Below are 11,303 nucleotides of genomic sequence, written 5' to 3'. Positions count from 1 at the left end.
TCTTCTAAAGCTGATGTCGATCCGTGTTGAAGCTGCAGATCTGCAGGTTGGAGAGCAGGAAGAAGAGGGAGGATCATCGGGATCAGATTCCAGGAAGAGGACAGACTTTGGATTTAATCCTTTTATATCAGACATCCGTTTAGAAGTAAATGTCTTTTTACCTCAACTCATAAATAGTCAGAAATAATCATGAAAATGTAATTAAGTTTTCATTTTAGATGGATGAATTATTTTATTGTTAATTCTGGAATATTACACTCTCCATAGAGCAGCAGTGCCCCCTGGTGGTGAGTTATAAAAGCTCATCAGAATCAGAAAAAGGTTTATTGCCAAGTTTGTTAAACACACAAAAGGAATTTGTTGTGGTGATTGGTGCAATACAATACAAATATAAAATATAAAAGCAAATATATAAGAGAGAAAATGTATAAGCAAAAATGTACAATATGAGGTTTTTAAAGTGCCGGATATGAGTCTGTGCAAAAGTGACTTAGGATGTGCGTTAAAGGGGACCTATTATGGCATTTAATGTATATTTTAAACAGGCATTGAATGTCTTAAAAACAATCTAAAGATAGTTTTTTCTACATAAATCAGAAATTCAGCCTCTGGGCCATGTCTCTAGTTTTACCGCTTCTAACCTCCTTCTCTGTGAGGGATTATGAGGGGGGGCGGGGTTATGATAATGAGGCTCTGTGCTGATTGGCTGCTTGAATGACGTGTAGCAAGGGAGGGAACAAAGCCTCGCTACCCTACGCTGCGGCTCTGCGTTGGTGAAACGCAGAACCATAAATCAGCCTTTAGTCACCTCGTCTTCACACAGGAAGATTTAATTGAATTCTAAACAGGTACACCACAGTTATTTACTCCGATTCCTCATCATTTCATTTTATTATGTTACAAGACAAATGAATCATGTTAACTGTAAATAAATCACAACACTGAATTTTCACAAATGGCAACTTTATTGTTAAAAAAAAAACCTAAGTTGTATATAAATAACATTTATGCACTATTGCTGGCTCAAGGAAGGACCGTGCATCTTCTGAAGGTGTCTTGAACAGCTTCAGATAATAATGATCTTAACTACGCTGCAGCCGTCTGGACATGTGGTTGGGTGGAGCAGGTCGTCCTCCATCCTGAAGGTCGTGGACTGACCCCAGTCTGAGGAGTCTTTGAGCAGGACACTGAACCCCACACTCCCACCTGATATGACGACTGGGCTACGATGTAGAACATGATTACTACTGTAAATATCCAGTACTGACACTTGAAAATCAAACTTGTCGTCAGTTCAACATTTACTGGAATTTAAACTGAGCAGAGAGAACTTGGAAGCAGGACTGAAGATCACAAAACTGCATCTGGACGAACCAGCAAACTTCAGGAACCGTGTCATCAAGATTCAGGTGTCTGTTCCGGGACTCTCCTGTGTTTCCATGGAGATGCCTTCTGACCCTGACCTCTTCCTCATCTTCATCATCAGCACAGCAGCAGGATGACAGCAACCATCAGGACGACGGAGCAGAGATGACGTGGACTCTGAATGAGCGGAAAGACTCCGCCCTCCAGCTCACGTCCAGCCGGTTGTCCAGACTCAGGTGAGACGCTGCACAGGTGTACTTGTACTTCCTCTGCAGCTCCTCTTCATCCACCACCAGCGTCTTCCTCAGCTGGTAGAGACCGTTGCCGTTGGGCAGCACCGAGCCAACGGTCATTTCCTCCTCGTCCACGGGTTCACCGTCCCGCAGCAGCGTCAGGTTGATGTGGCGAGGGTAGAAGTCTGTGGCCAGACAGGTGATCTGCCCCCCTTCCCCCCCGGCTGTGATAGGAGGCGTAGTCGAGGTCGAACACGACGCATCACCAGGTGCTTGTTGATCTCCAGCAGGTGTTGCAGAGTCCGGGCACAGAAGGGCAGGTAGATGTTTGAGAAGCGCATCTGAAAGTAAATCTGCTACATGGTGTCCAACTGGAACTCCCAACCATCACCGCCGCCGTACAGGAAGTGGGTCGGGTTACACACTACGCTTTCGGCATCATGACCATTCACACCATCCCTGACCATGAGGAAATTATGCTGATCGTCTTCCTGGTCCCCACAAACCACCATCCTCTGTTGAACGTAGATGCCTGGAGAGGTCAGGTTCAGCTGTTTTCTGGCTACGTCCAACCTGATCCTCATCCCCTTCATATTGTTCTTCAGCCCATCCAAGGCGAACTGGTCCACGTCAAGCTCCTCCCCTTTCTCACTTCCAGCACCGACCTTCATCACTCTGTTCGTCTCTGAGTCATAGTACCCCACCTGGATGTCGTCCAGCATCAGGACCCCAGAGAACTCTGGGAACTGGGTTGGTCCTGAGATGTAGGTGAGCAACACCGACAGCGAGTGCCCGGAGCCTAAAACAATGCACAGAATTATGGGTAAGACCAGGGGTGAATATAAGCCGGATCGGTCCGGAACAGGAATCTGGAAAGAAATATAGACCCGGATCCCACAGGAAGGCGTTTTGAGCAGAGTGGGAGGAGAGAGAAGAGTGGAGAGGACAGATGATCCAGCTGTTATTCCCAGTTTACTGATGCTCACAACACGAGCAGAAACTAATCAAATGTTAACTAGAAGACAAACGTATCCCTTTATCTAACGCTGACAGTTTGTCCCTTCAGACGAGCAAACTACACTACAGCGGTGTAACGTTACATTTACACCGCTCTAATGTAACGAGCTGCCCACAGCGCCTCCTGGTGGCAGAACACAGGAATATACAGTGAACATATACAGAACACACCTGTCAAGTCTCCCATTTAGGTGGGAAACTACCGTATTTCACCCCTCTTTCCCGCTGTCTTCCCGTATTAGTATTTTCCTGTAAATTTCCCGTTTTATAATATAATCATTTTTAAACCGCAAACTGAATTGTCACTAGTCTCGCCAGAAACTGCCTCCTGTTGCAGCCTGGGGGCAGTTCTCACGAGGTTAGTGGAAACAACGGGAACAAACTCGGAACAAATCAGAGATGGATGGATGTAACCAGAGAGAGGAGACATTTCTGACAAAAAAGCAAACTTTGTGTAAATATCTCTAAAAAAAACTTTCCTAAAGAGGAGCAGGACCATGAACAGTTACGAGTTCTGAAAGTTATTTCAGCTGGAGACACAGAAACATGCGTCTGTGTCATCAGTCATTGATGGCAGAGAGCCACATGAGTGAAAATGACGAATTAAAATAAAATGTAAATGTTTCACTTGAAGACAATCAATGCATATATAAACTAAAAATGTTTAAAATAAATAAGTGTGCTATAATTCACTAGTGTTTTCATTTAGGCTCTATTATAGGAATTACAAACACAGGAATGTCCACAGCATTTCAGTGTCAACAAAGGTAGAATTAGCAGATTCTGAGCTCATAATTGTAGTTTGTAAGTGGTTGACAGGTAGTTATTTTAGATTTCTCATAAATCTGTCTTTAAATGTAATATAATACTGGACCTCGGTTGGACCGGCGGGACAGCGGCAGATTATTATTATTATTATTTTAAAATCCAAAACTTGACAGGTACGATACAGAATCGCCATCAAAATGCAGAGAAAGATTTAGGACATATTTAAGAGAAAAAGGGAGAGCGACTCCGAAGTTAGAGATGAAGAAAGGAGGGAGGAAGCAGCAGCAGAACCAAAAAGAGGGGCAGGCTATTGACAGAATTAAGGGCCAACTAACTAAATAATGTTAAACTTTACTGTCTCAGAACACACACATAACATTACACTGGAAATTATATTAAAATGTTTTTTTAAATTTATTTAGATGGGATAATGCATATTGACACATAAAGCAGTGTAAAAACAGGCTATTATCTAGCTCTGTGCAGCTCTCATCTAGAACATTACATGTCTGTGTGAGAACAGCCTTTTTACAGTTAGTCTTACTCTGAATTAGGTAAACAACACTAGTTTTACTTTTTTTATAAACTATAAGCATACTATAATTTTAAAATTGTAAAATTGCATTTGTGTCTGAGGTTTGGCCCGTGGGGGGGCGATTAGTTCCTACAAGGACTTTATCCTACTGTAAATAAAGAAACACAGCTGTTTCCAGCAGTATTTGTTACCTGAACTCATCACCAGGTGGAGGAGCAGAAACCCCGACATCAGCTTGAGAACAAACATATTTATTAGACTGCTGGTAAAAACCCGATCGTCTGTTTCTGAGTTTTTACTTTCAGTTTTGCAGATGAAAACACACGAAGACCCACGAAGAGCCACGCAACAGCAGCGGAACTGATGATCAGAGTCTGGTTCCTGACGGACGGACAGAGGAGGAGGACGGACGGTTCTGTTGTTTCCTTTTTTTTCCTCTTCAACAATGTCTAAGGTGAATCATCTGAGAGAGTTTATCGGTCAGCGACTAACAGCAGCTGCTGTAGAAATATTGTCAGTGTTTGAAAAAAGCATCTTGGAGTATGAAGAAGAGCTCGACCGTCAGCGCAGACTGTTGGACCTCGCCAGGAAACCTGAAATCAGACTCCACAGAGTCGGTACGTAACCCTGGAAAGTTGAATGAATGAACACATGAGTATGACACCTACAAGATCCCTTTGTTTCCAGTTAAAAGCCGTGGTGATGAAGCAAACCAACTAAATGGGAAACTCCCCAGCTCAAGCAGCTGCTGATGTGGGATTCGGAAACATCCCGAACTAACTTGTTGTTCTGTTTACTTGGTGCTGCCTTTCATGCTCCATTCACACTCTGGACCAGACTCATATTTCAGACTTTATAAATGAATGAATCAATCAATTTTTTATTTCGAACATGTAAAAAATAAACATTAACATCTTCATATTCACATATGTTGGAAAAAAGGAGTAGGAAGAAGTCTACACTTTTTCCTAGTTCCTACCCCTTTATAACTCTATGAATTTACATTATTGCTATTATTATATCTACACAATATCCATATAAATATAGTCTATATAAATACTATGTAAAACAAGCCTATTACTACATAATTGTCCATATAAGTATATAGAAAATATAAATATTACATGAATATTATATCAATATATAGAAAATACAAATATTTTATAAATCTATATAAATATACACTATATAACAACATAAATATCCCTATAAATATATATATGCTACATACCTAATAAATATATAACATATATTACATAATTATAACTATCCCTCTCAACATATAAATATACTACATAAATATCCACATTAATATCTAAACATATCTTAAGAAAGTATAATATACCATTTTTCCCTTTTTTATTTGTTTCTCACACTCGTTACCCCATTTCCTCTTCCATATACCTGTTTATAAATATTTTTTGTATCTCCTTTTAAACAGATTTATGTTAGTACCTTTTCATTTCCAGCTCCAAACTGTTCCACAGAGTCTCCACAGTTCCATATGCACATGCTGCACATTGTTGTTCCTACTTTATGTTTTCTTTATGTTTACTTTATTTCACAAAAACATGAAGTTTACAAATTATATATCTGAAACAGAACATAGAAATCTCATTTCATGCCAGGGGGGATACGAGTGGTGCTGCCTTTCATGGTCCATTCAGACTCTGGACCAGACTGGTATTTCATACTTTAAACTTAATCCTTTATTTAGTAGAAAAGATGCAGATCACACTGGCTCCGTGTAGATTTTTTTTTTATTCATTAATTCAGCACAGTATAAAAAACAGAAGAAGTAACATACAAATGTAAAAAAAAAGATTGGTAATGTGCTAGGCTGAGGCAAAAAGCCCAAGGGGCTTATACGAGGCCTCTACCTGTAAAATACAGCGAAATATTGTACAAAGATTTAAAATATGCAGAATACATGATTGCAGTCTAAAAACAAAGACAAAGCAAATAAACAGCAGCATGAATAGAATACATGGTATCTACATGATTAAAGAAAAAAAGAACACATCTAGAAATATCATTAGCTAATTTGATCAATCAAATGTGTCCTGAGTTTATGTTTAAAATGAAGTAGAGGTAGACGAGATTGCTGTAGGTGTTCCATAACTGTATCTGATGGAGAACTGACACAAACCAGTACGGAACTTCAGGAGATTTAAATGATTAGCCTGTCTTGTATTAAAATGGTGCATATCACTGTTGAACTGAAAACAATCTTTACATGGCAAAGAAAATGAAACTGGAAGGAAAAATACTTTGAAAATAAAATTGCAGGTTTGATATGTATTTAACTTAAAGTTGGGTAAAATATTGAGTTGTTTGAAAAGAGGGGCAGAATGAGCAGACCAATTACTGTGTGTGGCAATCCCGCACAATCTTTTTTACAAAATGTGAAGTTTATGAAGATGTGTGTTATAGGTAGCTCCCCAAATAATATTACAGTAAATGAGATATGGATATATCAAGCTATAATAAAGAGTTGGGAGACAATTTTCATTCACCAAACTACGGAATTTGCCAATAATACCAATAGATTTAGATATTTTTTACAGACATGGTTGATGTGGTTTTTCCAGCTTAAACTTTCATGGATAATTACACCAAGGAAGGTTGTTGATGTAACCTGAGTGAGCGGATCATCTCTTATAGACAGACCGGTGTTACATTTACAATATATTTTATTTTTTGATGCAAATATAGTACAATTTGATTTTTTTTATATTCAGTGATAGTTTTTTAATTTTAAACCATTTTGAAATGTTTTGTAAATTGTGATTAGCCTTTCCCATTAAAGATGAAAATCATTATGTGAAATAAATAAGTTTGTATCATCAGCAAAAAGTACAGGAAACAAGGAGTACAATGCTGCGGCCAAATCATTTATATGAATAAAAAATAACAGGGGCCCTAGTATAGACCCCTGCGGGACCCCGCATTTTAAGGCGGCCCTCTCTGATGATTTACAGTCAATGATGACAAATTACTGACGGTTATGCATATAATTGAAAAGCCACACATGAGTGATTCCAGCAAATCCATAGTGTAGTAATTTTTGAATAAGAATATCAAAATCAACAGTGTCAAAAGCTTTGGATAAATCAAGAAAGATTCCCAAAGTGTATTCATTTTTATTGATTGCAGTGTGAATTTTATCAACCAATTGAAGTAAAGCAATTTCTGTAGAATAATTTTTCCTAAATCCATATTTGTGTTTATACAGTATATTACAGTCCTGCAAATGTTTCATCATTCTGTTATAGACCAATTTCTCCAGGATCTTTGAGAAACCTGGGAGAACAGAAATGGGCCGGTAGTTACTAAATACACTATGGTCTCCAGATTTGTAAACAGGGACTACTTTGGCCATTTTGAGGTCATTGGGTATTATTCCAGTTTCTAGAGATTTGGTGAAAATATGGGTCAAAGGCTTAGCAATTGAATGTCTAGTTTTCATAATTAAGTTAGATCTGACCTCGTCATGACCAGCAGCAGAGTCTGTCAGGCACATAATTATGTCCAAGATTTCCTTCTCTGTAGGAGGCTTGAAGCTCTGAATAGAAGGATGGGAACCTGTCAGAAACTCAGATGGACACCCGGCTATAGGAGTTATCCTTTCTGAAAGAACTGTACCAATATTAACACAATAATTGTTAAAAACATATGCAACATCAGATGGGTCAGAGTAGACTCGATTTTCATCAACAAATTAAGATGGAAGATTGGTTGTAGAATTATTCATATTTAGAAGCTGGTTAATGACTCCCCAGGTAGTTTTATGTTATTAGAAGCCTCATTGAATTTGTTGGAAAAGTTCTTTTTCTTGGCAGTTCTAACAAGATGATTATAATTGTTACGAAATGTCTTATAATTTTCTATATTAATTGGGGATGGATTACTGATGAATATCTTATACAATCTATTCTTAGCTTTCAGAGACTTGTGGAGATCTGGTGTAAACCAGGGTTTTCTAAATGCAGAGACCTGGTTTGCTTTTTTGCTGACAAGAGGAAAGCACCTGTTGAATACAGAGTTGAAAGACTTGAAAAATAATTGATATGCTTGTTCAACATCATCATAGGTGTATCCATCATCCCATAGGATGTCATCAACCTGCATCTCAAACCGGTCAACATTTATTTTGTTATACACTCTATACCTTAGAACTAGAACTTGTAAGATGTGAGATGACACTGGCAAAAAACACGATTGTTGGAGGATGTTCATATAGGTGTTCATATGCAGTACTTGTAGTTAGATCGTTATATATGACGCGGAAGAAGCCATTTCTAGAACAACAACTTTATTCTTCAACTATCTAGATACCAACGCAGTAACACAAGAGTACAGTCACAATGCCGCCTAATGGTCACACAGAGTAATGCACTTGTTTTCAAATATACTACATAGATGAAGGGGAAGACCGAGGGTTCAGGACAAAGTTTAAACCTCACAAATACAACCAAACAATCAACACTGGGAAGCACTTTTGACTTGTTAAAATCATATCTTTTTGTCCCTTTTTGTAATTCCAGAACTCCCACCAGAAAATGTTTGTAAGGTGGAGGAGGACGGGGTTTCCAGTGACCAGCACCTGGATAACCTGGAGAGGAGCTGCAGCCCGGACCAGGAGGAACCAGGGCATCCACAGACTACAGAACTGGAGGAAGACTCCAGCGGTCAGGAGATGAAGCACGAGGACGTAGAGGTGGATGTCTCATTGGTCAATGGCGCTGATGTGAAAGTTGAAAATGGTGAACCAGGACCAAACTGTGTCCAGCTGCTGTTGCACACTTCTCCTGAAGCTCAAAACAAAGATGAGGAAGGGACTGAAAGTTTACGCTCAGACTCCAGTAAAACTGCAGATCCAGAGCCAATGAGACGACACGGTGACCACGAAGATGCTGCTGTCCCGTCAGACAGCAACTGTAAATCAAAGCTGACCATGACCCACACGGGGAAGAAGGTATTTACTTGCAGCACTTGCAAGAAAGAGTTCAGTAGAAGTTGTAATTTAATGGATCACATGAAGATCCACACTGGCAAAAGGCCCTATCTGTGTGACACCTGCAACAAAACCTTTACTAGATCATCACATCTTAAAAGCCACATATACACGCACACGGGCGAGAAGCCCTACATCTGCAAAACATGTGGAAAAAGTTACAGGCTACGTTCCACCTTGGTGGTTCACTTGAGGATCCACACCGGCGAAAAGCCGTACCTGTGCAACACCTGCAGCAAAAGCTTTACAAAATTATCGAATCTTAAACGCCACATAATCAGGCACACGGACGAGAAGCCCTACATCTGCAAAACATGTGGAAAAAGTTACAAAGAACATTCCAGCCTGCTGGTTCACTCAAGGATCCACACCGGCGAAAGGCCGTACCTTTGCAACACCTGCGGAAAAACCTTTACTACATTATCAGCTCTTAAACGGCACATAACCACGCACACAGGCGAGAAGCGGTATTTGTGCAAGACGTGCAACAAAGGTTTTAGCCGCAGATTTGATTTGCTGAGTCACATGAAAAATCACCCGGAGGAGAAGTCTGGTGACTCGTGACAAATGAAGCTCATGTTGTCGTCCTCCGGGGGCAGCTGTCCACTCCTGTCTGACCCACAGAAGAAGAACCCGAAGAAGTCCAACCACCATCTCCTGTGGCTGATGAGCCTAATCCCCTCCCCACAAGGGTTGCAGGTTCAACCCGGATTTATGCTTCTCCGTCAACTTAACGCAGAGGGAACGATGTGGTTGTGTACTTTTTTTTTAAGTTCTGCATTGAGTTTGTTTGAATCTCTGTTCCTTCTTAAAATCGTATTACTTGTTGCTGTTGGTAACTTGCTGTCTCCACAGTGCAAATAAAGAGCTGTTAGTATTTGCTGAAGTTTCTTTAAACGTGACAGTTTATTTCGTTCATCTACAAAGCCTCTCACACGTCCTTTTTCCCGTCTGTTTCTTCTTCACTACCATCTTTGTAAAGTTAATCTGCAGCTCCATGTTGTTAAACTCTCTCCATCTACTCCGATCTGAGGTTATATATTGTGATGTTATACAAGTGAAAATTTACTTGAAACAGGTGAAAATTGTCAAATAAGTTATTTTTCTGATAATGACTGTCACTCTTGTTTTAAGTGTAATGAGATTTTCTGACTAAAAATGAGACATTTTAACTAGAAATAAGACAAATATTCTTGTTAAGATTTTGAGTTTTTGCAGTGTAGTGCAGCAACAAGAGGAAAGTTGTCAGTGACGCAGATTATTGGTACAGGCTGATCAGTACAACCAGCATTTAGCTCAGAAAACAACGTAGGAGCTCTCCAGGGTTCTGATGGAGCTCCCCATGGTTCTGATGGAGCTCCCCATGGTTCTGATGGAGCTCTCCAGGGTTCTGATGGAGCTCTCCAGGGTTCTGATGGAGCTCTCCGGGGTTCTGATGGAGCTCTCCGGGGTTCTGATGGAACTCTCCATGGTTCTGATGGAGCTCTCCAGGGTTCTGATGGAGCTCTCCAGGGTTCTGATGGAGCTCTCCGGGGTTCTGATGGAGCTCTCCAGGGTTCTGATGTAGCTCTCCAGGGTTCTGATGGAGCTCTCCAGGGTTCTGACAGTCTCATGAAGGGGGTGGGAGACATTGTCCATGATGGAGGACAGCTTAGACACCATCCTCCTCTCCCCCACCACCTCCACCGGGTCCAGACTGCAGCCCAGGACAGAGCCGGCTTTCCTCACCACCTTGTCCAGTCTCTTCCTCTCTGCTGCAGTGATGCTGCTGCTCCAGCAGACACAACATAAAAGATGGCCGGAACACGTGAGCAGTGATTCCCATCCTGCTAAAGCCATCCTGGAGGACTGTTGGGAACATAATAAATCAAATATTATGAGTTTTGGGTGGGTAGGAAACATAAAAGCAGTACAAGCAGGTTTAGGTCATATACACTTCAGTCCGACAGTCCCATATTCATGTACTCCTCCCTGGGTATTCATAGAACCGTCAGTAAACTTTGACATACAGCAACAATTGAAGAAAAGGAAGAGGCAGATTTCCGAGGGAAGGGTAGCTGAAAGTTATCTGGAACAACACTTTTCAGACTAAATATTAATTTTCACTGATGGGTCAAAGGACCCTGATACTGGAAGAACAGGAGCTGCAGTTTTCATTCCACACTACAAAACACATATCAAGAAAAGAACCACAGACCATTTATCAGTATATACAGTTGAACTTGGAGCTATCATTTTAGGTTTGGAATGGATAGAAGAAAACAACCATAGCAATACAGCAAAGCATCAGACAGTTGGGCAGCTCTTACAAGTATTAAAACCATGAAGTCATGTAGGCAAGATCTCATATATAAAATACATAATCTAC

The 11,303-nt window shown here is 40.4% G+C and overlaps 2 protein-coding genes across 2 annotated transcripts; one reads left to right on the top strand and one right to left on the bottom strand.

Moving 5' to 3' along the window:
- Positions 1–1,511: 1,511 nt before the first annotated feature.
- LOC133440691 (hereditary hemochromatosis protein homolog) lies at positions 1,512–1,939 on the bottom strand. The gene is given in 2 exon segments (XM_061718009.1): positions 1,512–1,804; positions 1,807–1,939. Coding segments are annotated over 2 exon segments (426 nt in total).
- Positions 1,940–4,362: 2,423 nt separating this feature from the next.
- On the top strand, positions 4,363–9,808 carry LOC133440407 (zinc finger protein 664-like). Its single transcript, XM_061717667.1, has 2 exons — positions 4,363–4,535; positions 8,466–9,808. Exons 1-2 carry the CDS (start codon positions 4,364–4,366, stop codon positions 9,497–9,499), a joined length of 1,206 nt encoding a protein of 401 aa, XP_061573651.1. The 5' UTR covers position 4,363; the 3' UTR covers positions 9,500–9,808.
- Positions 9,809–11,303: the final 1,495 nt, after the last annotated feature.

This window comes from Cololabis saira, chromosome 3 (genome assembly GCF_033807715.1).
Source record: "Cololabis saira isolate AMF1-May2022 chromosome 3, fColSai1.1, whole genome shotgun sequence".
Classification (NCBI taxonomy): domain Eukaryota; kingdom Metazoa; phylum Chordata; class Actinopteri; order Beloniformes; family Belonidae; genus Cololabis; species Cololabis saira.
The sequence above is the reverse complement of the archived record's forward strand: the minus strand, read 5'-3'. Positions and strand labels throughout refer to the sequence as shown.

Excerpts from the sequence above, each read along its gene's own strand:
- LOC133440407 (XM_061717667.1), top strand. The coding sequence starts at position 4,364 with ATGTCTAAGGTGAATCATCTGAGAGAGTTTATCGGTCAGCGACTAACA. Across the intron at positions 4,536-8,465 it reads AATCAGACTCCACAGAGTCG|AACTCCCACCAGAAAATGTT; the intron begins GTACGTAACCCT and ends TTGTAATTCCAG.